General features: G+C 38.9%; 1 protein-coding gene and 1 long non-coding RNA gene across 3 annotated transcripts in view; one reads left to right on the forward strand and one right to left on the reverse strand.

Annotated features, from left to right (window-relative positions):
- Positions 1 to 3,432: 3,432 nt before the first annotated feature.
- LOC129651606 (uncharacterized) lies at positions 3,433 to 7,833 on the reverse strand. Its single transcript, XR_008714239.1, has 3 exons — positions 7,654 to 7,833; positions 4,902 to 5,111; positions 3,433 to 3,732 (listed from the first exon to the last, which is right to left on the reverse strand). It is a non-coding gene; the product is annotated as an uncharacterized LOC129651606 (long non-coding RNA).
- Positions 7,834 to 11,436: 3,603 nt separating this feature from the next.
- The window catches only part of ZCCHC7 (zinc finger CCHC-type containing 7), a 267,242-nt gene continuing 252,054 nt past the window's right edge, over positions 11,437 to 26,624 (forward strand). Inside the window, exons 1-2 of one of the 2 annotated variants that reach the window (XM_055578547.1) lie at positions 11,437 to 11,620; positions 17,379 to 18,010. In XM_055578547.1, the coding sequence (XP_055434522.1) occupies positions 17,401 to 18,010 (610 nt within the window). In that variant the 5' untranslated portion in view covers positions 11,437 to 11,620; positions 17,379 to 17,400. The remainder of the gene's footprint in view (positions 11,621 to 17,378; positions 18,011 to 26,624) is intronic. The other variant, XM_055578546.1, reaches the window with a different exon arrangement.

Genomic DNA, 26,624 nt, shown 5'->3' on the forward strand with positions numbered 1-26,624 from the left:
ACCTGCATCTCCTGTGTCTCCTGCATTGCAGGCAGATTCTTTACTGCTGAGCTACCAGGGAAGCTCATATTCTATATAAGTGCTTCCTATATTTTCATTCATTCAGTCTTCACAACAGTCTTGCAAGGCATTTATTATCATGTACATACTAGCATCATCCTCATTTTACAAAGGAGGAAACTGAGGCAGAGAGGCTAAGTAACATGCTCAGGGTCACAGATTGCAAATTGCTGAGCTGGGATTTGAAGCAAGGAATCCAGCTCCAGAGTCTGGGCTCTTGTAGTCTAGCCCCATCTACCTTTGTGCTTATCCCACCTTTCTTCTGGATGCCACCCTCCAGTAAACATATACTTCTCTCTCTTGTGTATTGTCCTCCTCTCCGGCCATGCTATACTGAGAGCTTCTGGTTCCTGAACTTCTGCTTCCTTTTCCTGGAGGATCCTTTTCTTACCTGCACCTGTCAAAGATCTTCAAGGCCCAGTTCAAATGCTCTAGACAGAATTTCATATCTAGAATCTCTCTCTTTTCTATATTTGTGATTCTTACCCTTTTTCAGAGGGTGCTTCATGTTTTCAAGAGAGATGGATGTTCTTCCAGACCCACTCTCTAACCTCGCCTCTGCTGGGTGCCCTTACAGGCCAACCTCTGTAGATGCCATCAACCAGACCTTCTTGTCCTTGTATTTTTTTTTTTTTTTGGTTCAGCCAATGAGAGGCATCAGATAGAAAGCAGAGGACAGGAGAAGACAGAAGTGAGAATGTTTATTCCTCTGATGCTCTGAAAAGGACATAGCTGGGGATGTGGGCTTACAATGAAGAAAAGTAAGATGCTGTTTAAGACTTTTCTATGCTTCTCTGGTTCATCAGAGTAATCCTTAGCATGACATTCAAGGCCGTGTGTGGCCTGGTCCCTGCTCAGCTGGCAGTTTCATCTCTCCCCAGGGACCTCTCTGTGACATATCATAACGGAGGGGTCTGAGGTCCTGCGAGGAGGAAGGTGAGGGAAACAAAAAGGCTGCCTTTAGAGTCATCAAATGCCCCTTTGACAGGGAGGGTCAGGAGACCTTCTGACCAGTTCCTGGAGTCAGAATCTTCTGCCAACTGCACATCTCAGAGAAGAGCAGCAAGGATGAGTCAGCAGCAGGTCTGAAGAGTGACTGTGAGAAGCAGCAGGAACCAGGAGAGACATCAGATACTGGGAAGGAAGAGGGATCTGGGGTGAGGGAAAATGGGGTGGCCTGGATCCATGCTGGAGGTCAGAAGAGCTGCATAGATGGGAAGGAGCCAAGAATATTGGACTCCCCAGAACTGAGAATCAGGCTGATGATGGGGGAGGCTATGGAGAAGTAGATTTGAGCTTCCTCAAATATTTTTTCTACCAACTAAGTAGAATATTCCTCAAATATTTTTCTACCAACTAAGTCTGTCACTGTTAGGTTTACTTGGGGGTTGTGAGCCCCAAATCAAGGAAAATAAGACACAGAAGCCCAAATCAAGGAAACCTAAGGGAAAAAAGAGACTATTTGAGTTCATGTAAATGCGTAGTTCAGGGTAGAGTTTGAGGGTTTGTTGGATGTCTCGCCACTCCTTGCTGGTTCTGGCTTTGTACTTGCTTAGTTCTCTCACTGTGCAGCTGGGCATTGCAGACATAGCTTCAATTCCTACTCTACCCAATCTCAGTGAACCTCATTGAAAAGCATATATACAGCTTCAGAGAAGGACTTTGATAGGTCCATGCCCAGAACCAAGCCAACCACTTGGCTGGAAATAGGAGCTGATTGTCAGGCCTGGTCACATGTAAACCATATCAGATAGTATCCAACTAGGAAACAGAAAGTATTCTGAATAGAGGGAATTTATTGATTATACACAATGCATGGAAAGGCTTCAGGAGCCTTCATGAGAATAGTGAAGCAACCCAGATATTAGCAGGCTATTGCTAATCCTAAATTGAAGGGATAAGAGAGGTGATGGTGCTGGAGGGGTCACCCAGTGGACCACGGTAGGTCTGTGCAGTGGGAGTTGGATCTAAGCCATGGAAGAAATGCAGCTACAGTACAGGACTCTGAATCCATCTCTCCCTATATAGAGGGGGACACAAATACCTTGGCTTCTCCCTTTCTTCCCCCTCCAATCTCCTGCCAATGCCTCCCATTGATCAGACCCACCAAAACCCAGCTGACATGGGAGTCTGGGACTTCTGAGGTTAGTCCTCTCCTCTCTGCCATACAAAGAAGGGCAGAGGAAAGGCCAGGAGGGATGTGAGGGCAAACAGACCAGGGAGCAGCATACCACCCATGTCCTGTTAGAACCACTTGACATAAAGAAGTAGCTGTTCCCCCAAGCAACTTGGTGCTGTTATCAGAAGGGGAAAAGAATGCTAGACAGCATTTACCAGCTGTCCAAGTATGCAGCAGGTTGCTTTGTGAGGTAGTGAGATGTCCATCACTGAAGGTGTTAACAGACACTGGATGCCTGTAGTCAGGGATCTGAAGGGGCATTACTGAGTATAATGGAAGATGATCAGGACTGTCCCTAAATCCCTTCCATTCTTACCTTGTATATTTTCTGTTTTTAGACATGTTATTTTTTCCATAAGCCTAGGTCATTCATTTCTGTGATTAAAAGAGTAACAAACTTGTAAACTGCAAGCAGATTCGATTTGTAACACAATGAGGAACCAAGTGGGCCACTGATTGGAAATATATCCTGCTTGCATCTGGTCTTTCTTGCTACATCTTTGCTAGCGTGTCAGCAGTATTATTGCCAAAAATGAGACCCAAAAGTTTACTTTTACCTTTTTGGCAGAATCAATAAGCTGGATTATTAAAGTTTTGTCTTCCCTCTTTGAAACTCCCAGAAGAAAAGAAATCACAAGAACAAATCTTGGCATAGAAAGAAAATGAGACAAAGAATGTAATCATAATACTAGTGAATGGTTTTCAGACTGACATCTGTACATTAAGAATATGTAAAAATACCAATTTCATGCTCTGACAACTTATTCTGCATCAGGGGTGGGGTAATGCCTTGGGAATGCCACATGTCAAAGCATTACATAATGTCAGCTATTCATGTGCTCCTTTGATGAGATATCACTGGGAATGGGAATTCCTTAAGGGAGAGATGTCTTAAGAAGAGGGAGGGAGAGGGGAAGCAAAAGGAAAGGAACGAAAAGGAAGGAAAGAAGAGACAAAGGAAGAAAGCTTTCAAGTCAGAATAAAAGAATGACTGTACAAAGAAAAGTCAATATATACATATATATTTAAACATATATACAAACCCAATCAAAACAACAGTGGGAGGAGTTACTCATCTATTTTTATTTTCTACAGTTAGAATATCCACGTTGGATTTCTTTCATATGTAAAAGTTATTTTTCACCCGAATTTTTATAACATCAACAAATACCTTGCCCAAATGCATAATTTCATACAGTGGCTATCATATAAGTAAAAATTCACATTTTCTGTTTTTTATCATAACAATTTCCCCATATTATCATATAGGCTTCACAAAGACCAATTAAATTACTTAAGTATATTCCAAAGTATACTTGTGCTAAAATTTACTTGTCTATTCTTGTGTCATTGGACTTTTAGGGTTCCTCTTCATTTTTACGTAATTACAGATAATGGCAGATGCACATCTTCATACATCCAATGCTTTCAACAAACTTTTCTATGACAGGTACTGTGTTAGGCAATAGGGATTATCTGGAAGGATTCCACTTCTGGGTCAGGAGGGAAATACAAATGAACGTGCAATTACAATTCAGAACTCTAACCGTCTGCTACCTGATGTGTGGTTCACAGACCAGCAGCATCAGCTTCACCGGGGATCTTGTTAGAAATGGAAAATCTTCTGCCCCACCCCAGACCTACTGAATCAGAATCTGAATTTTAACAAGATCCCCAAGTGATTTGTGTGCACATTACAAGTTTGAGAAACTGTCAATCCCAATCCTCTCCTGTCTGCCTTGGCAGGTCACCGGATTGATCATTTTCAAGTCTTCCCTGCCTTTCTAGTTTCTTTTCTATTTTTCCACAGCTACAAACATGCTCAGGTCTCTCTTAAAAATACACTAAAACCCCTCAAACCTTAATGTTACTTTCGTTCTTCTAAGACCCTCAAAAGACTCACCATGTATATTCTTCATAACAGAACTTCTCTCACCAGGGATTGAACTCATGCCCCCTGCAGTAGGGGCTCAGAGTCTTAACCACTGGACCACCAGGGAAGTCCCTAAGCTCATATTATTGATGACATGCTTTGAGATTTCTTTTATGGAATCTGATGATTCTTAAATAGATTAGGATCTCAAAAGTCTTGCTAGTCAATGTTCATTATACAGTCACTTAGATATAAGCCTTGAGGCACAAATCCAACTAGGAATAATAATGAATGAGAGTAGATCCTTGAAATACTAGCTCCCTATCCCTAGGATATTAACATAGTGAGACTATTATTACTTATATAGTTTGATTTATGGTATATATTTTTAAAATTTCATGATTTCATAAGGAAAAGCAGTCTCCAGGAAAAATTAAAAGCCATTGACATGAATGTCTAAATTTTCAGGAATGATTTCATAGCCTGGATGAAAATTGTGTGCTCTCTCGGTCACCTTGCAATTTGAAGAACTGAAAAATCATGAATAATAAAAAAGGATGTTAAACTTTTCAACAAATCCAGATGGGTACCAATGTCATTGAGAATTCCTGAGAATCACCTTGATTGCTGCTTCAGACTAGGAGCCTGAATTAATATCACTTCCCATTTGGGCTTTAAGTTACACAGTTTCTATAATTACATTTTAAAACTGTACTGACGTTGTCTATTATTTTTGGCAAATGAAAAACATCCCAACTTTAAAGGGTAACATTCAGTCATTTCACTTACCAGTCTCTATTTCTGCTTTAACCTTTCAGAATTGGGTGCAGCTGAAAGAATGACAGACTATGAACTGGAAGCCAGCGCTAACATTTTCACTGGGTACTTGCAAACTCTGTCTTCATTTTGGGTCCTAGATTTCCCTTCTGTAAAATGATGGAGCTGTTCTCCTAGATGTCCCTTTGAGCCACTGTTCTAGTGTTTCTTATTCTACAGTCACTGGATGAAGAGAAATTGTCAATGAAATGACAGGGTAGCCAAAAGAATTCAAGTTTCTTTTTTGAGGGCTTGAATAAGGCTTTTTTTTTTAAGTACTTTTTTTTTTAATGTGGACCATTTTTAAAGTCTTTGTATAATTTGTTACAATATTGCTTCTGTTTTATGTTTTGGTTTTTCGGCTGAGAGGCATGCAGGATCTTAGCTCCTTGACCAGGGATCAAACCTGCATCCCCTGCATTGGAAGTCTTAACCACTGGACCACCAGGGAAGCCCCCCATAAAGAAGGCTTAATCTTCTTTTCTAATCTTAGGGAGCAGGGAACTGGGTCCATTTGGGGATCATGTTGCTCATCATTCCTACCCTCCCTCATCTCCCAATCTCCCCATGTCATGCCACGTTCTGGACAGTGGGAGTCACTGATTGTTTCTCAGTGTGAGAGTCACACTTACCAGTTTTCTTTGCTTATCTTATTCCTTTGCCAGAAGATCCTCCTGCCTTCTCTATCTAGTAAACTCTTTTTCTTTTCAGTTTTACTTTTACTTTTATATTTTGACATAATTTTAGACTTAAATATAAATTGCAAAACGAGTACAAAGAATTCTCAAATACCTTTTACCCAGAATCCCGAAATGTTAACTTTTTATCACATTCTCCCTTCTCTCTTCCTTTCCTTTGCCTCCAACACAATTTTTTTCTGAATCACTTGAGAATCAGTTTCAGACATGATGTCCTTTTACTGCAAGTACTTCAGATTATACAGTCTAAAAAGACAAGGACATTCTCTTATGGAGGGATTGTCAGATGGCTCACTGGTAAAGAAGCTGCCTACCAATGCAGGAAACAAGAGATGAGCGTTTCATCTCTGTGTCAGGAAGATCTCCCAGAGGAGGAAATGGCAACCCACACCAGGATTCTTACCAGGATAATCCCACAGACAGAGGAGCCTGGTGGGCTATTGTCCATGTGGTCACAACGAATCGGATGTGACTGAGCACACACATTCTCTTACATAACTATAATACAAATATAAACGACTGTGGGGCATGGGGCCCAAATCCAGAAAAAAAAAAGATCAGAAGAAACAGCTACAGAGCACTGTCATCAAATCTAGCTTTATTTGGATTTTGCCAATTGTCCCAATAATATCCTTTATGGCAAAAGAAAGTCCCAGATCACACAATGAATTTATTATGTATCATGTCTCTTTTATTCTCCTTTAGTGCAGGACAGTTCTCTGTCATTGTTTTTATGACACTGACATTTATGAAATGTTTGAAGGGTCAAGTATTTTGTAGAATGTCTCTCCATTTGTTTTTGTCTCACAGTTTCTCATGATTATATTCAGCTTATGGGCTTTGGTAGGAGTACCACAGAAGTGATGTGTTCTTCCCAGTGAATTACATCTCTCTCTCTCTTTAAGTGAAAAACCCTCTTTCTTCCCTTCCACTCCCACTCCCTTCTTCAGAAGTCAGTAATCACTGTTATAGATTGGCATCCATCTAGTATTTTCTCTAGGCATTTATATAAAGACATATCTATATATAGCCACACAGAATCTTTATAAACTATAACAAAAATGAGTTCATGATATACCTGCTGCTGCTGCTGCTAAGTCACTTCAGTCGTGTCCGACTCTGTGTGACCCCATAGACAGCAGCCCACCAGGCTCCCGTCCCTGGGATTCTCCAGGCAAGAATACTGGAGTGGGTTGCCATTTCCTTCTTCGGTGCATGAAAGTGAAAAGTGAAAGTGAAGTCGCTCAGTTGTGTCCCACTCTTTGCGACACCATGGACTGTAACCTACCAGGCTCCTCTGTCCATGGAATTTCCCAGGCAAGAGTACTGGAGTGGGTTGCCATTGCCTTCTCCTCATAATATACCTACTGCTCTGCAATTTGTCTATTTCACTTAACTGTATGTCTTGGAGATCTTTCTATGTAAGTATATTCAGATTTATCACATTCTTTTAAAAGCAGCATAATATAAAAAAAAATAGTATAGCTATATCCTTGTTTATTTCATGCCCTAGGGCTCAGTTGGTAAAGAGTCTGCCTGCAATGCAAGAGACCCAGGTTCAATCCCTGGGTTGGGAAGGTCCCCTGGAGAAGGAAATGACAAATCACTCCAGTATTCTTGCCTTGGAGAATCCCATGCACAGTGGAGCCTGTAGACCATGGGGTCACAAGAGTTGGACACGACCGAACAACTAAACCTATTGATGAATATTTATGTTGTTTTCCTTTCTTTCTATCACAATCTTTCTACATATATTTAAGAACATAGTTCACAATTTTGATGGATCCTATCAACTAGCTCCCTTAAAAGGCTTTTCCAATTGGTATTTCTATCCACAGTGTATGAGGTCATTTGCATTTTTCTGATTATTAGTGATGCTGAATACCTCTGATTATAGTTCACAGCCTTTTGGATTTCTTCTGTGAATGGCCTGTTGGTGTTCTTTGTAGTTAGGATGTTGGACTGTTGTTGTTTTACTAACCACTTACTTGGCCCCCTCCTCTGCAGAAGGAGGCTTCTTTACTTACCCTAGGCAGTCAGCTGCTCTCTCCTTTGCTGTTTCATAACACTGTTCAAACTGCACCCAGGTCTTCATTTGGCAAACATTCCACACTGAATCCACTCATTCCACAAGTGATCTCTGGGAACTTGCTATCTCTGTGTACTCTGCCTTGGGTTAAGTGCTGGGAAGACAGGAGCAATTCATCATAATCTTCACCCTTGAGGAGTTTAGTTTTGAATGGCAGCTTTGGGTATAGAAAAGAGCATAGTTTTGGATTGACACAAGACTTGAGTTTGAATCCTAGCTGTGCAATTTAGAGGAAGTCACATGACCTCATCAACTCACAATTTCCACACTAATGAAATGGGCTAACACTCCCTTACAATATATCTGAGAAACAATACACCTAAGCGGCTCACAAGGGCCTGTTACATGGTAGACTTTCCATGACAGGATAGTAATGGAAAGGCAACTGGTAAAAGGTCAAAATGATTAGTGAGTTTTCAGAGGTTCTAGGTACTAGAAGAAAATAAAGGAGGTAGTGCCTCTGTCTGCAATGGAAGGGTAAGGACAAGTCACTTACCCAGATCCTGCTCCCCTATATCCCCGACCTTGCCTGCCCTCTGCAGCAGCTTTCTGCCATGTCCTGGTTCCTCACCCATTTCCCCCTACATCCCCCCACCTTGCCTGCCCTTTGCAGCAGCTTTCTGCCATGTCCTGGTCCCTCACCCATTTCCCCCTATATCCCCCCACCTTGCCTGCCCTTTGCAGCAGCTTTCTGCCATGTCCTGGTCCCTCACCCATTTCCCACTATATCCCCCCACCTTGTCTGCCCTTTGCAGCAGCTTTCTGCCATGTCCTGGTCCCTCACCCATTTCCCCCTATATCCCCCCACCTTGCCTGCCCTTTGCAGCAGCTTTCTGCCATGTCCTGGTTACCCCAGTTTAGCTGCTTACTGTTGATGGAGTACTGCCATTGCCCTGGGGAAAGCAGGTGCTTCCTTTCTCAAATAAATGGATTCTTTAGAACATTCTCTGTAAGAGAGGCTCCAGGATATTCATGCATGCTGCCACCTGTGATCTCAAGAGGTGTGGACCAGAGACAGTGTGAGGTGGAAAGAGAAATACTATGTGTGGGGAGAGCCTCAGAGACCTGGATGACACATACAGCTCTGCCTCTGCCAGGTGACTCTCAGCAGATCTCTTCCCTTGTTGGTTTCAGTTTCCCCATCACAATAGGAGACTAATTCTCATGATTTCTAAGAGCCATCTAAATGAGATCTCACCATGTAAAGGCAGGCTGTGTGTATATATACACTACTCTCCTTGGTTAGAAATCTCCACATCCCTGGGCTCCCTGTAGCTCTTTATATCATCTTAGTATCATGGAGCACTACACTGCATTCCAGTTATTTGGAGTCATGACAAGGTTTCCCACTGAACCGACAGCTGGATCCATATCCATATTCCTTTAACACCATTACTGAGTGTTTTCTGTCAAGCACTATGTTAGCTGGTGAAGATACAAAGACAAAACATCTATTTCTGTTTTCTGGGAGTCCATCCTCCAGTTAGGAGACAATTTTAAGAGAAACACAACTGCCTTGATGGAGGTTTCTCCAAAGTGTAGGGAAGCCCAGGGAAGGCATGTTTGTTCTCTCTGTCTGAGTTGGAAGGTTTCCCTGAAGACCCAGTGTTCAGCAGAGTAGGGTGGACTTTATAGGCTGTAGGGGTGCTCTCTGTAAAGGCAAAGGTAGGATAGAACATAGTGTTGTTGCAGCAACTGCCCAGTCTTCAGCTTGGCAGTGAAGAAGTAGGCACATGTCAGCTCATGAAGTGTTCTTCATGCTATCCAAAGAACTCTAGGTTTTATGACATAACCTGCCAGGAGTAATTGAAGCATTTTTAAGCGTATGAACATACCAAATCTTTGTTGAGTGCAGGAGTAATAGTGGGAGAACTGGGCACAGTAAATAGGAACATTTCTTAACTTTGTGGCCTTGGGCAAGTTACTTAGCCTCTGAATCTGTTTCCTTTTTTAAAACTCTCAACCTCAAATAGTTGTTAAAATTTCAAAGTTTATATGTAGTAAATTTATAGACATAAGACTAACATTTGATAAAAGCTCAGTATATTGTTTTTTAAAAGAGAACATTTTTTTTCCCCACACAAACACACATTACCTAACAATCTAGTAATTTCTGTGGCCCATTTCTTGCCTGTTTCCTCCTCTGAAAAATCTGTGTGTGTGTGTGTGTGTGTGTGTGTGTATGCACGTGTGCTCGGGCAAGTCCAGCCAGGTCACTCTGTCCATGGAATTTTCCAGGCAAGAATACTAGAGTAGGATACCATTTCCTTTTCCAGGGGATCTTCCCCACCCAGGGATTGAACCCCTGTCTCCTGCATCTCCTGCACTGGCAGGTGGATTCTTTACCACTGCACTACCTGGGCTTCCTGCAAAATGGGTGGGTCCTCCAATTTTATCTTTTCACTGTATCCTGTCTTCCTTCCTAGCACTTACCATAATGTTAACTAACATTTCTAATTATTTTCCAGATCAAACTCTGACTATAATTAACTATTTGTATTCTGCTTCTTTGGTAGACTCTAGCTCTACGAGACCAGAGATTTTTAAAAAATTTTACTATTATATCTGCAATTGCTAACACTGTCTGGCTCTTAACATATGTTCAACATCATATGGGATGATAAGAGTCGGACACGACTCTTTGCAACCCCATGGACTGCAGCACACCAGGCTTCCCTGTCCATCACCAACTCCCGAAGCTTACTCAAACTCATGTCCATTGATTGGTGATACCATCCAACCATCTCATCCTCTGTCGTCCCCTTCTCCTCCCGCCTTCAATCTTTCCCAGCATCAGGGTCTTTTCAAATGAGTCAGTTCTTCGCATCAGGTGGCCAAAGTATTGGAGTTTCATCAGCTTCAGCATCAGTCCTTCCAATGAATATTCAGGACTGATTTCCTTTAGGATTGATTCCTTTATATGTTCAAATAAATGTTGGCAAAACTAATCAATGTTAAAGATTATCTTTCAAGCCTGTTGTCAAGGGCCAACGAATTGATAAAGATGGACAGTGAGTTTATAATGAAAATAATTTGCGAGAAGAGGAACCTGAAGTTAGGGACTCCCAACACAATCTGTAGCTGCCTGAGGCTTCCAAAGGACCAGTACTGACTTCAATCTTTAGCAAGCATGCAGTTCTTAAAGGTTCACAAAGAATTAAATGTTGTCTTCTATTATAGTATAAAAAAGAGCCGAAAGTGCCCCAGTGTAAACTAAGTTCAACTTCAACTTAGACATGGAAGGGGCTTGCCTAAGATCACCTAGCTCAAGAGAGAAGGATCTAGAAGCCAGGCGCTCTCAAAGAGGCTTTTCCCTCTCTGAGGTTCCCCTGATCCGTCAGCCAAGCCTCCTGCTGTACCTGGCTCATCCAGCACCTGGCTCTCGGTCCGCTCCCGCGCCACGCGGCACAAGGAGGGTGTCCCCCGAGATCTGGGAGAAGGCGGAGCCTGGTCTAAACCTCGCCCTGGAGCATCATGGGAGATGTAGTGTTTATCTCCAGCACGGAAAGTGCTAACTCGCCCCGATTTGGCTCGGTAAGTAGCATATCACCTGTGCGGGTCATTCAAACATGCTATTCCCTAACACAGATTCAGCCTAGATACTTGTGAAAGAAGCCGTTTCTTTCACGTGCTCAGGCAAGTCCTGAGCAAACAAAGGCAAACAAATAAAAGACTATATGCGGGGAAGGCAAAGGGTTAATAGTTGTTACGCACGTCTACTGGAGGCGAGGAGTGGGCGGGGACAGAAGACGACTTCCAGGAGCTCTGTTTTCACCGGAAGTGCCTTCCCTCCTCGTGGGTCCGCGCGGACGCCGTTTCCTTACCTCATTTGTCTTCGCCCCTCCCCGTCCCTCTACGCGTTTTGGTTCCTGGTTGGTGCTTCCTGGTCGCAGCCGCGGCAGTGAGTATGTGTGACGGACCCCAAGGTGTCCATGGCCGGGGTGCCCCCTGCCCGCCCTCCGCCTCCCCGCTAGGCTGTGGAACTAGCGCGTGTCTCTTCGCCGGCCTCCGTGTCCCCGTTCTTCCCTCACTCGTGGCGGGGCTCGTCTCGTGGCCTCTCAGTCGATCTCTGCCCCACGCGACTCCGCGGACCCGCTGTGGTGTCCGCTTCTCTCTGCCGCTCCGAGGCCTGAGGCTGTGGTTCAGAAATGGCTGAGCGCCCGTGGCCTTGGTGGGGAGTGGCGTTTCTGCCTCCTTTACCTCCACAACCCCCAGAGATTCCTGTTTTAGGAAAGCGGGTCTGTCAGTTAAACGTGAAGAGAGGTCGGCGTTTGAGAACCGAACAGTCCTGGACCAAGTCCAACCTCAGCTGTCAGAAGCAACAGCTGCAGCTGTTGGGACAGAAAAATTTCGAGGATTGGGCCCCTTCCCGCATGTGAAACAAGGAGACCTGCGCTGTGCTCGCTGATGCCTTCCTTTTATTCTTCACATCTTGGGAGCCGGCAGTTAACTTAAACTTTAGGAGCTGCAGGTGTTGTGGGAAAACTGGCTGAGTGAGAGGCAGTAGGCCTGAGTTCCGGGGGCGGCTCCACCACCAACTCAGCGCTGGCGACTCGAAAATTCTTAGAAATCTTTTTAGCGTGTATTTACCTTAATTTCAGATTACAGGATTGAATTAGGAGATCTTTTAGGCTCAATGAATAAATAAGCTTCTCAGAGCCTGTTTCTCTATGTATAAAATGAGAGCGTTCAATTTAATGACTTGCAGGTCTCTTCCAAAACTCTTTGGGTTTTAAATATTTAGGCTGTGTGTATTTCAGACAGTATTGTGCTTTGAGGACAGTTCACTATGGCTGCTTTCAAGAGAATCTGAGAGTGGAGAATTAACCAAGGAAGACATGAAAGTGAGGCTTGTAAAATAGCTTCAAAGATTAATATACTGTGTAGCAAAAGGAAAAAGGCTGAGGGTGAAGGAAGTGTTGTGATAAAATTAGTTATCCTGTAAAGACTTTTATCTCAGGAACAGCTGGACTTGTCTAAATAAATTAAGCATTATTTTCTCCTACCAACATCTTGTATTCTGACTTTTTTTGTGACCATTGTTTCCCACATTTGGATTCTCTATCTCAGTTTGATTTACTTGCTAGTGAAAATCTTATTTGAAGAGTGGACAGAAAATATAACACTAGAGTCAGTAGTGTTTCAAATCTGTCACTGTCAGGATAGCTCACTAAGAGTAAGTCAGAAATTTTAAATTAAAATTAAACTATTAATCATGTTCTAATGAAAGCTAGGCTTAAAATCAAGATGTGAATTTCATTTAAATTTCCTTGAGATGGATAACTGTCTCATCAGAAAGAAACATAGGCTAAAAGTTCTTTGAAAAGAAATAACAAGACTGAAGTGACCAGTTCAGTTCAGTCCCTCAGTCATGTCGGACTCTTTGAGACCCCATGAATCCCACACGCCAGGCCTCCCTGTCCATCACCAACTCCCGGAGTTCACTCAGACTCACGTCCATCGAGTCAGTGATGCCATCCCGCCATCTCATCCTCTGTCGTCCCCTTCTCCTCCTGCCCCCAATCCCTCCCAGCAGCAGAGTCTTTTCCAATGAGTCAACTCTTCGCATGAGGTGGCCAAAGTACTGGAGTTTCAGCTTTAGCATCATTCCTTCCAAAGAAGTGACCAGTTAGTAGACTGTAAGAGTAGAAATGTTGGTTTCAAAGATTGTATAGTAAAATCTGAAAGCTTAAATAAGCTTTAAGTTGTCTAGTTTAAAAAATTTCAGTGAATGAATACTGCTCCTACTTTTGAAAGGCGAGAGGCTTTGCAGTTTCTCTCTTATGTAAGAGCCATCTTTTTGGTTGTGGCATTGCTATTTATTGTCTGAATACAAACTTGGGATGTTCTTGGATAGTAAACTGACAATGTATGCTTTTCTTTCCAGTTAAAATGCCTCTTTCATAGTTTTTAAACTCTACTGGGAAATAAAAGTGAATATTTGTGAGATAAATTTAGGTGTTAAAACCAATGCATATATAGCTTTGAAGGAATTTTTTTTTTAATCTTTATTTGAAGTTGTTAATTTTTTAATGTTAGTGAACATTTGGTTGAGAATCAGGGAAATGTGTTTCTTAATCTGGTAAATAACTTTGGATAGGCCTCTTTATTTCTTTGGACCTAAGTTTCCTTATACATAAATTGAGAAGATTGTATGAGATACTCTGAAAAGTCTCTTCCAGATTTAAAATTTTGTGACTCTAATAGGGACTTTGTTATCTAGTTAAATATGCTTGAGAATTGTGTACAATAATCAAAAAGCTGAGAAGTCCTTCTAAATTAAAAGTTAGAGACATGTATATTTTTTCATATTTGTCCTCTGAGTATACATAAAAAAAGAAAATTAATGCATTTGAGTGTAATTAAGGTAGTAACATAAACCAACACAGCCTCAGGCAAACCTTTACTCTGGCAAATATAAGCTACATAAATAGAAGAGCAGGTTATGCTGAGCACAGTTTTCAGTACAGAAGGTACAAAATCCTCTTAAAGGCCATAGGGGCTAAATTGTTAAATTCATTTTCTACATTTCAGGGAAAGAGATAAACCCTTAGACCCAAGGAAGTCTGTTTTTATTTTATTTTTGTAGTTTATTTTTGGCATACATTCACAGGTGTGCCTATGGCTCTATTTATTCTTAATCCCTTTCCTTTGGGATGACTCCAGAGTAGTACAAATTTGTAACTCTGTAATTTAGCTCTTTAATTTTTTCTGTGCTGCACTGGAATTATGTTTTATCTTAAGTCCACACTGGATCCTCAGGATGGATCCAGTGAGGATTTTGAAGGAAGCATAATTCCTTTGACTTCTTTTAGAATTAATTTACCTATTAAATAAAAAGGAAAGGATTCATCTTTTATTTGAATTCCTCTGAGGCTAACATTTCAATATAAACTGATAAATGCTATGAGCATTATCATTCAGACAGCCACATTCAACTTGTATGACAACAGCATAGCAACCTGAAGGACAGTGCAGGAAGGGAACCGATACATTGTACCTTTTAGAAGGGAAAAAAGAAAGGCATAGAGAGATGGGTACCCCCAACTTTACTGAGATAAATTGACAAATAACATTGTGTATGTTTAAAGTGTACAACACAGTGATTTGATGTATGTATATATTGTGAAATGATTACTGCATTAAGGTTAATTAACAAACACATCCATCACCTCACATATTTGCCTTTTTTGTGTGTGATTAGAATGTGTAAGATTTACACTCTGATTAGCCTTCAAATATGCCAATACTATAGTATTGTTGACTCAGAACTTTTGATCATCCTCCCCCCACCCCAGCTTTATTGAGATATAATTGGCACACAACATTGTAAAGGTTTAAAGTGTATAGCAAAAGTTTGTTTCTGTAAAACAAGAAACTCCAGCATGGGTGTAGTACATTTTTGCCTCTTGTTCATTTGATTCTTGGAATCAGCAGGTTGTATCACCAGAAGTACCCTGACATTTTGGGCAGAGAGCTAAGAAAACAACTAGTCTTTATAAATACTTTGTAGCTAAAAGCAGAATAGAAAGGATAAATTATCATTGTTAATTGTTCTCTAGACTGTCCATGATTTTTTAACAAAAAGGGTGTTTTTTTTCAGCACTTTCATTTTGATCAGTGTTCCATTAGTACCTAATCAAAACATCTGTGTAGGTTTTTGGTTGATAATATGAGAATCTTTGGAATAGTTGGAGACAACTACAAAATTCATCTCATCATAATGTTCATATTTTAGACACATATTAAGGGCTTCCCAGGTGGCTCAGTGGCAAACAATCTGCCTTTCAGTGCAGCAGACACAGGTTTGATCCCTGGGTTGGGAAGATCCCCTGCAGGAGGGCATGGCAATCCACTCCAATACACTTGCCTGGAAAATCCTGTAGACAGAGGAACCTGGCAGGCTGCAGTCCATGGGGCTGCAAAGAGGCAGACATGACTGATCGACTGAGCATTAGCACAAGGCACATATTAGATTTAATAGAGCTTTTAAACAAATTCCTGATATTATTCATATATTCATTCATTAGTCAACAGCCATTGATAGAAACCTTGATAAATGCCAGTTACTCTGTGTGGCTTTGGGGATCCGTTGTTTAATAAAGAGCATATAGTGGAGAAGGCAATGGCACCCCACTCCAGTACTCTTGCCTGGAAAATCCCATGGACGGAGGAGCCTGGTAGGCTGCAGTCCATGGGGTCGCTAAGAGTCGGACACGACTGAGCGACTTCACTTTCACTTTTCACTTTCATGTATTGGAGAAGGAAATGGCGGCCCACTCCAGTGTTCTTGCCTGGAGAATCCCAGGGACCGGGGAGCCGTGGGCTGCCGTTTATGGGGTCGCACAGAGTCGGACACGACTGAAGCGACTTAGCAATATAGTTCCTGCCCTCCTGGGGTGTGTGCTCTGTGCTTATGGGAAATTTACATTGTATTAGTAATTAGAAATGTGAATGTTTTGAAATGATGTGGAAACCTTTAAAGGTGAGACAATTTAGGCTGGTGGGTCAAGGAAAGCTTCTATAAAGAAGTATTAATAATATTTAAACTGAATTGAGAAATGAGCAGGATTTAACATACTTACAGTAAGAAAGTAAAGTGAAAGTGAAGTCGCTCAGTTGTGTCCGACTCTTTGCAACGCCATGGACTGTAGCCTACCAGGCTCCTCCGTCCATGGGATTTTCTAGGCAAGACTACTGGAGTGGGTTGCTATTTCCTTCTCCAGGGGGTCTTCCTGACCCAGGGATTGAACCCAGGTCTCCCTCATTGTAGGCAGATGCTTTACCATCTGAGCCACCAGGGAAGTCTACCATCTGAGCCACAGTAGGAAAGTAAAGTGCTCCTAAAGCTGAGTTTTACCTCAATTTTAGGTCTTTGATTAGTTTGTATTTCATACATATCTTTATAGGTAGCACAGAAACAAACTAAAGTTTATCATATTTTAAAAATTTTTAGTTGCACCGTGTGGCTTGTGGGGTCTTAGTTCCCCTACCAGGGATTGAACCTGAGCCTACAGTAGTGAAAGAGCTAAATCCTAACCACTGGATTGCCAGGGAACTCCCTATTAGATATTTTTATGTATTCTTTTGGTCAAAGATCAGGAAGCCATAGGATTAATTTTTTAATTGAGAATAAAAATATATACCAAGGCAGTAAATAAGATAATTATGTCTTTTGTAGATTTCAGTTATAATTGAAGTAATATTTCTGTGAGAATGTATACCTGAAAAGATGGATACAGAACCAGGGAAAAGATGATGAATGGATGGAATAGTAGTGAGAATGACCTAAAATATTTTTGTGATTTTTAGCATTTTGGAAAAAAAAAAAGATGGATGCCTGAAACAGTGGATCTCAGCCTGTTTTTTCTTTCTAACATACTTGTGAAATATGACATTTCCATTAATATTATATAATTGTAACTCTGTTGTTAGTAGTAATTTTCATTTGGGAGGGATGGGCATCATTAGAGTGGGTCATAACAGAATTTAGAAAGCTTTGAAAAATGGTACTACCCTAAGAGAAGAATCTTTTTTAATATGTCATTGAGAAAACTGATGACCTTCACAAAAGTTAGATCTAAGAGGTGGTATCGTTATGGACTAAACAGGCATGATCCAAGCTGTTAAAATATATTCTTTGTGTGACTTTCTTTTTTACAGCATCAAGGTTTACTGACTTTCCATGATGTTTGGTGGTTATGAGACCATAGAAGCATATGAAGATGAGCTTTATCGTGAAGAGTCATCTAGTGAACTGAGTGTTGATAGTGAGGTGGAATTTCAGCTCTACAGCCAAGTTCATTATGCCCAAGATCTTGATAATGTCATCAGGGAGGAAGAACATGAAGACAGGAACTCTGGGAATTCCGAATCATTCAGTAGTAAACCAAATCAAAAGAATTTAATTGTCCTTTCAGATAGTGAGGTCATCCAACTGTCAGATGGGTCAGAGGTCATCACACTCTCTGATGAAGATAGTATTTATAGATGTGAAAGAAAGAATTTTAGAGTCCATGCAAAAGAAAAGACCCAAGGTTCTCCTGCTTCTCTTCATTCTAATGATTTAGCAGATAAGAAGTACAAGAGGGATATTGAGAAATCTAAACCTGGAGAGAGATCGGGTACAATCCAGGAGGTCATGATTATAGAAGTCAGTTCAAGTGAAGAGGAAGAGAGCACCATTTCAGAAAGTGATAATGTGGAAAGCTGGATGCTGCTGGGATGTGAAGTTGATGATAAAGATGACGATATCCTTCTCAATCTTGTGGGATGTGAAAAGTCTGTTAATGAAGGTTAGTATCATATTGGCCATTTGAAAAGTAGTATCATCTTTAATGAGGAAGACTGCTTTTCCTAGACAAAAGACCATTAGGGTCTGTTCCATTTAATTCCTCACCTTTTTGTCTTGTTTTTGGCTTGTTTCTCATGAGACTTTCTTACCAATCTACTTTAATGGTGGTCTGTCTGAACATCAGAAAGAGTATGTCAGGATATCAAAGACACTCTGCTTCTGCTGTAAGCAAATTCATAACTGTTTCTTCCTGTTTGGCTAGAGCCAGTTCTGGACGTGCAATCTTAGTTCCCCTCTCTCTGTGCTTGGTACCACAGGTGAGTACTCCATCCACCTTTGACATTGACTCTATGCTCTCATTGGCCAACTCTGTTGGTTCTGCCTTTTGCTAAATGATTTGCTTTCTCAGGAGATAGACATATAGCAAGCATGTGGAATGCCTGGTACATAGAAGATACGGAATTAGTATTAAGATTTTTAGGAACTCTACAATCAGTAATGTAGGAACTATGAAGAGCTGTAAGTCTACAGTAGACTGTAGAAGAAAATGTAGATTCTGAGAGCCACATCATGGAGAAATGAAATTTTGGTGTTAGTTTTGTTTCCTCTGTCACATGTAGTAAGCTAATATTGATGCTTATCCTGTTAAAAAGTCCCTTTCATTTTTCTCCCTTTATGTGTAATGCGTAGTCTCTTGCAATATTTTCTTAAATGATCTTTTACATCCTCCCTGTGCACTGTTAAATCAGTAGTCTTCAAATGCCCTTTGCTCAGTATTAAAGTCTTAAGTGTATTGCTGCTCCAAAACTTTTAATGGCACCCACTTGTTCTCAGAGGAAAATGATGATATTGAATATAAATGATGCCTTGAAGCCCCAGAGATTAACAGACTTTTTTTTTTTAAAGGAGCCAGATGGGAAATATTTTAGGTTTCTAATCCATAGGAAACCTACTTCCTAACTACTTAATTTTGTCCTGTTTGAGAGAGCAGCCTTGATACCTGAAGAAATGAGATGGCTATTTCAACAGAATCTTAAAAAACAGGTGTCTAGCTCAGGCTTTAGGAGGCCAGCTCTGAGAATTTGATAGCAAAAGGAAGAAGAGATAGACTAGTAGGTAGAACATAGAGCAGAATCAGGTAAAGTTTTATCAGAAAAAGAGAGGTTTGATAATGGTTTTTAGGTAGAAGGGGAAATTTCTTGAAGAAGGAGAGATTAAACCTATTTGGTGGATAGGAATTGGTGGATAGGAATTTGGTGGATATTTGGAATAAGGAAGGTAAGTCAGAGAAGGGATCAGATATGTATGTCTGAATTAGTCTTAGAAAGATATTTAATTGCTAAATTATCAAATATTCATAGAAATGGAGAAGAAAGAATAAATTCAGAAGGATTGAGATAAATGAGGGAATATATGAAGATGTATTTGATTTTCTTGGGAAAATGAAAGTGGAAGTGGGTCAGGGTACTTGGAGGCTTAGAGTGTGGGAAGGATGTTTAGGTGCTATGGGGAGTACTATCAGGCAGTGGACCCCAATATTTTGAAGATGACAACTTCTTTAAACTTCAGAACAAATTTGTGGACCCCTTCCCCCACACATGACTATAGTTATATTTTTAATACTTGTTAATTGAGAAAATGCTTATTAGCAAAAAGCTATTCAGCACACTCATACATGACTTTGTATTTTATTAACCACAACATTGTCTACACATTTGAAAAATAGTATGTAAGGCCCGTTTCCCACATACGTGGCCTTTTATAATGCATACTTCTGCTACCTGTTGAGATAACTAATTCTACAGCTCCTCAGGAGCCTAAAGCCCATAGATTGGAAATCACTGCACTAACAATTCAACAGTAAGAGAATAAAAGGATTGCTTAGAAGTAGTGTTCAATCAAAATTAAAACAATATGAGCTTGTAATGAACTCATTTTGAAGGATTTCATAACTTTTCCCAGTAATATCTAGGGAATGATCCAGGGTTAGGCAACACTTGGCAGAACATCAGAACAAGCATTTAGCCTATCCTTTCTCTAAATTGCTTTCCCCTAAGGTGACACCTAGTTTCATCAAATACTAATGTGTTGATGATGATCTGCCATTTTTCTTGAATTCAAGTTCTCTGTGTCCACCATGCTGAATATTTCCATTTGGGTATCTTATTTCACATTTACATACTGAAAAGCTTGATAAATTGAAAAGAAAGTTGATCTTTCCACAGAAAGAGGAGCAGGTTAACTGGGTGGTGGTTCATACTGGGACTAGAGTTTCTCAAGGCAAAATGACAGGGATTGATATGGGTGGTGAGGATGGGGTTAGGAGTAGCTGAACCATAGGGAGATGAGGATTCTAGAGGAAAGGGAATGATGGATTTGTCAGGTTTGGCTTTTAGAAAAGAAGTTGGTAATTAGGTATGTAGAGACATCTCTGGAAAACAATTTTAGTATTTTATGTTATAAGTAGACAATAAGAAGCATGTATGTCTTTAACTGTATTTTGGAGAGGGACTATTTGTATTGCATTTGTTTATTTTTATTGAGGTGAAATTAACATAAAATTAACCATTTTAAAGGTTCAATTTGGAGGCATTTAGCACATTCACAGTGTTGTAGAACCATTACCTGTATCTAGTTCCAAAACATTTTCATCACATCCAAGGGAAACCCCCAAATATTGTCACCATATCCAAAGGAAACCCTGCACCCATTGAACAGTCACACATTATAGCCTCCTGCCTCAGACCCTGACAAGCACAAATCTGCTTTCTCTCTATGGATTTACTTGTTCTGGGTATTTCATGTAAATAGAATCATCCAGTATGTGACCTTTTGTGTCTGGCATCTTTCACTTAGCATAATGTTTTGGAGGCTTATGCATATTGTAGTATGTATCAATACTTCATTCCTCTTTTAAAGCCAAATAATATTCCATTGTATGTATATACCTACATTTTGTTTATCCATTTATCTGTTGATGGACATTTGTGTTTCTACCTGTTGGCTGTTGTGGATAGTGCCACTGTGAACATTCATGTACAAGTATTTATTTGAATACTTGTTTTGGGTATTCTTTTGGGTATAAACTAGGAATAGGATTACTGATGTTTCTATGTTTCAGATTTTGAGGAACTGCCAGACTTTAACACAGTGGCTACACCATTGTGTGTCCTCGCCAGTAATATATGAGGGTTCCAATTAACTGCAGTGGTTTTTACCATGACTTGTCATGTTGCACATTTCTGTTTGATTTACTGGCAAACTCTTTGTTATTTCTTAGCTTTTATCTCCTAGTCTTTGTTTTTTATAGTTATTACTTACATTGGTTTATGTTTTTTTAGAATGTTTTTTTTCAAATAAGATTTTCCTTATGTTTTCATCCATTTACAGTTTTTAAAGAAATTGATTCATTTTAGAGGTGTCCATTCTTTTAAAGTTTAATGTATGTGTAGTATATAAATTTATGTCACTTTTTTCTGCAACTTTGGTAAAAATATTTGATTCAAGACCTAAGTAATTTCAAGTAATTCCAGACATTCAGTCTATGTTCCTACCTTCCATATTGAAATAATTTACCCCTACTCTTTGTTCCTGGGATTTGTTTTTTTTTTGTTCTAATCAAATGGAAACAAATTTTGCAAGTCTGTAAATTAATTTGTTTCACTCTTATAGATTCTTAAAAAAAATTTATATATCCCCTATTTTATTTCCTTGATCTACAAATGCTATAATCCAGTTTTTCCAGTTAATAGGCAATATATTCAGTACTGATGCCTTTTTGAGTGTGCTTTCCTTTCTGATCATTATTATCCCATTCAAAAATAGAGAAAATATTTTTTTATTTCGTTGAAAGTTTTTGGCAATTCTGGCGTGCTTTTGAAATGATGATGATTGTTAAACAACAACAATAATGTTGTGTACTATTCCCCCTCTTCCCCAAACTCCCCAAACTGGCATATTTGAAATATCAATATGATAGAAGAGATTAACGGCTCCTTGAGGATAAGTCTTTGCCTCAGAAGCCTTCTTGTAATATTTAGAATAATTTTTTGCCATATATATTACTTTGTTTTCCATTAATTGCTCACATATTGATGGAGTGATATTGGTGTTTCAATGAAGAGACAAAATATAATAAGCTTAAGTTATTCACAGAAGTCTCTTCTTAAGCATGGGAGTTAAGTCTTTCCAAATCCTGGGGATAGATGTGGTTGAAAACTTGAACAACTTTCTAAAAAGTAAGATTGGTGAATTTGAGGTAGTACATGAAGGTCTGATGATCCATATTTTTCATTAACTATTGCTAAATTTATAGTAACCAGTGCAGCACTGCTCTTGTTCTGTGGAAACTTGATGCTCTTTCCCATTACTTCAGTTTCAGTGAGGTGTGTAAATGTTTGTTTTGCTTTAATACGCAATTAGAATAGATAATAAGGCAAGTAATATACAACCAGGAGACATTTTCTTCCCTTTTCATTCTTCCTCTAAATGTTTAATACTTTTCTGATTTGAAGTTGTTGATTAGCTTCCTTGGGTTCCAGGAGACCTTGAGGATGTAGCACTTAGGTAGTGTGCTCAGGCTAGCCTTCCTCTGTATATGCAGCTTTATGATGAAGGTCTCTGCTTATAATAAATCCATGCCAAAACATAGGCCTTCAGTACGTGTTACATATGGCTGTCAGCTGTTTCTACTGAGGGATATAGGAGTTTATTTCTAAGGTCTAGAAGTAAACTTCATTTCCTTTACTTTTTAAACTCTTGCCTAAGTTTTCTTTATGTAACCGATACCTCCTCTGTCATTTGTCTTCCTTTTAAAATTCTCACCCTTTACTTTCATTTATTATTCCCAATAGGAGTAGCCTGTGATTTACACATTTACTAGAAAGACAGGTTTCTTGGTTTAAGAAAAGATGCACCAAAGGAAATAAGCATGTTTTTTAATTTGTGAGGGGAATCTGTCTTTAGGGAAGGATTATTGTATAAGACAGCTGAATGATGGTAAGTGCTATAGGAGTTATACATGAATAATCACCAACTTATTTTCCTTCATAGGAAAGGGACTTTACTAGCTCTGGGAGTGGTTGTTAAATTATTGTTTGTTTGTTTGTTTTACTATAGAAATTTTAAGGTATACAGAAATAGAATGGTGTAATAGCTTCAGTGTTCCGTAAACCAGCTTCAACAATTACCAACTTATGACCAATTTTTTCTCATATATAATTCCATGCCCCTGTGTTACTTTGAAGCACATCACAGTCATTATATCATATCATTCATTTATGTACGTATCCATCCATACATACATTTTAATTTGTATTTCTGAAAGAAAATTATTCTTTTTAAGAAACAGTCATTATCACATATAAACAAATTACCAATAATTCTTTTATCATTAAATAACCATTCAGCCTTCAAATTTCCCTGATGGACTCTTAATTTTTTTCCCTATAGTTTATTTGAATCAGATCTGTTTATTATAATTGGGTGATAACTTGTGTCCTTTAATCTATAGGTTCATCCTTTGTCTCTTTCTTCTATGTGTTTTTTTTCCTTCTTTATAATTTAGTTGTTGTACTGACCTGGTTGTTTATCTTCTAGAATTTCCTGAGTCTGAATTTTGTGGTAGTGTTTAACATGCTCCACTGTCCCCTGTATTTCCTGTGAATTAGTAGTTATCTAGAAGTTTAAATTCAGGTGTCTCCCTGTGATTGTGCTGTCAGCTAGATATATAGATAGGTTTGTTTGTTTCACTTTGCTTTTCATATGCTATTTTTCAGTATTACCTTTAAATAATTCAATTTGTTGCATAATTATGTAAAATAATTATAAGGTTCTAAATTGAAATCAACAAGACTAGGTAAAAAATATTCAGAGAAGTCTGCTTTCTGTCCATTCTTCATCCTGTTCCCACTCTTCCTCTTAGGGGGTAACTGTTAAGAGGAAATTGATGATTTGTCCTTACATTAAAAAAAAAAAGCAAATATTTAAATATCTTCATATCCTCCTTCCCCCTTATATAAATAAATGGTAGCATATGATCTACACTTTGAGCTACCTTGCTTTTATTCTCTTAACAGTATATCCTGGCGATCAGTCCATAATAGTATCTAAAGATATTTTTAATTTCTAGGCTAGGACTGTGGACTATTTTTATATCTTCTACACTGATCTGAGCTGGACACATTAGGCATATAATGAATACTTTTTGAAAGTGAATGAGTAGTAACTTGAAATAATTGATGAATAATTTACTTGTTACAGTTTTTAAATGTATTTTAAATGTATAATAGTCTAAGTCCACTTTCAGAAGCATGCTTTACATTTTTACTGTTTCTTTCTCTTTTAATAATTTTGAAAAATTTAGATTTAGTGAAAATTTTAAATAGGTTCGGATTTTAAAAAGAAAATATCTTTTAAAGAATGAAGAGTATAGTGTTTTTAAAAGTTGAATAAACCTATTTAGTTCCTAGTGTATGTTATTGTTATGGTATAGAATTTTACATTAATGTAGAACTCCTTCAGTATGTACAATTTGGCACGTCACTCTTTTAGTTCATCAGCATATGGCGCATAGTGTGTACCTAGCAAATCATGGGTGAATTCAGTTGTATAGAGTAATGTATACATAGTGTTCTTTATATAGTACTCTGTGAGGTTGAAGTGAAATTACGGCTTTAGTAAAAGTCATGACTTTTGAAATTGAAGTAAAATTATGGCTTTTAATGACTTAGTGCAGCAAGTCTTTTAACTTTTTGTGTTAAGTTCCTTTTACCCTTAAAAAATACACACATAAAAGTTGTGGATATAATTTCAGAAGTTGAAGAACTTACCTAGAGGCAATTGCTGAATTCCTGGCATTTATTAGGCACTCAACTAAGACTTGATAGTATTTAAAATATGAGTCTAGGGGTTTACCTACTTGAATTTCAGTTTTTCAAATATGTCACATTTTATTTGATCTGGGTCTTTATATATGCCTGGATCAGTTTCTACCTTGCCTGGCTGATACCTACTCATCCCTCAAATCTTAGTTTAAGGTTTACTTCTGAAATGAGGTAATGGACGTAGGCTCTCAGTTGCTGGAGGTTACTAGGTCTCTTACCACTCCACAGTTGACTAACTGTGACTTTGGGTAATGGAATTCCTTTATTGGTAAAATAATAAATTTTATTTCATTAAGGTTGTAAGCTAAAATGCAACAATGGATAGACTAACTTAATGTAGTAGGAAAATATTTTGACAAAACTCATGTAACAACAAGATAAGTTCACTATTACCATAGCAAGCATGGGCATTTAGCTTCCACTTGGTTTTTTTAAATTAAAAGTTCTCAGATTTTTTTGTGAATCCAAATTGCTTTTGAACAACATGTCTCTCTAGTATGGCACTTTATTTTAATAAATTTTTTTGATTTGGTGACATTTTATTATCTATTAGTTAAAACCTAAATCTGAAGTCTTAAAATTAATCCAGTTATTACTTACTGAATGTTTACAGTGTACAGGCACTATACTGTTAAGTTGTTGGGATTCAAGAATTGTGTAGTCCCTGCCTTTAGAAACCTTAAACTGCATGACAATATGGGAAGTTCACTGTATTTCCAAAGTTAAATACATTTCTACAATACAAGAGATGCCCCAATACATAACCATTTCCAGATGAACATTTGAGACTTTTTAAAAAAGATAGGCTAAGTACAAGACTGAATTGAAAAGTAACCCTTTGAATTCAGTCTTGAAGAATGGATAGGATTTAATGTTCAGGTTAAATGCAACAAGGAAGAACAAAGCTGAGAACCCCAAAACTGTATTTGACACCATTCATATTTAATTAATGGTTTAATATGTGGCAGATATGATTAAATATTTTAATAACATGGCCTTTTAGAGGCTACCTCTATTCTGCGTATGCTGTTGGAAGATTTCTTGGTTGTTATTTTGTTCCGGTATTTTTTTTGTTCCTTGCTTGTGTGTCTCCTTTTTCTTTTCCTTTTAAAAATTGGGTATTTTATGCAATTTAATGGCAGATAGAAAAATTTTCTCAGATGGACCAGATGCTATAGGTTAGTTGAAGGACATGACCAGCTGCTTAAAATGTGTGTTTTGTGCAGGGCTGTTCAAAGTAGAGCACGTATTGAAATATAACTTCGGCTTCTCATAGCTTGTGTTCTTTTTTACCATCTTTTAATGTGTAAAAGGAACACATTCTGTTAGTTTGGAAATGAAAATAAACTTCCTTTCAGTACTCCTCAGTTCTTTAAGGTGGTATTTCCCCCATTTCTGCGTTCATCAGCTAACCAGTCAGTCATAGTTTCTAGAGAGATCTTATGGTTTAATAGTTCATAAGAGTGGGTTGCTATTTGACATACTTCTTACTGATGTGTAGTTTAATTTCTGCCTTATAATTGAAAAATGGCCACATGTTAGAGTTCTGGTGACTGAGAGCGCCAGAGAACTCCCTCCCTGGTGTTTTCAGCTTGTGAGCCTGCACTGCGCAGTCCCTAATGCTGCTGTGGGACTGCGTTTCTAGTTGTAGCATGTCACCTTACACTTCACTTTTGTGAGGGCATCTTTTTATTTAATTTCCAGTTAGCATAATGACTTGAACTGTGTTAT

Source organism: Bubalus kerabau, chromosome 4 (genome assembly GCF_029407905.1).
Source record: "Bubalus kerabau isolate K-KA32 ecotype Philippines breed swamp buffalo chromosome 4, PCC_UOA_SB_1v2, whole genome shotgun sequence".
Taxonomy (NCBI): domain Eukaryota; kingdom Metazoa; phylum Chordata; class Mammalia; order Artiodactyla; family Bovidae; genus Bubalus; species Bubalus kerabau.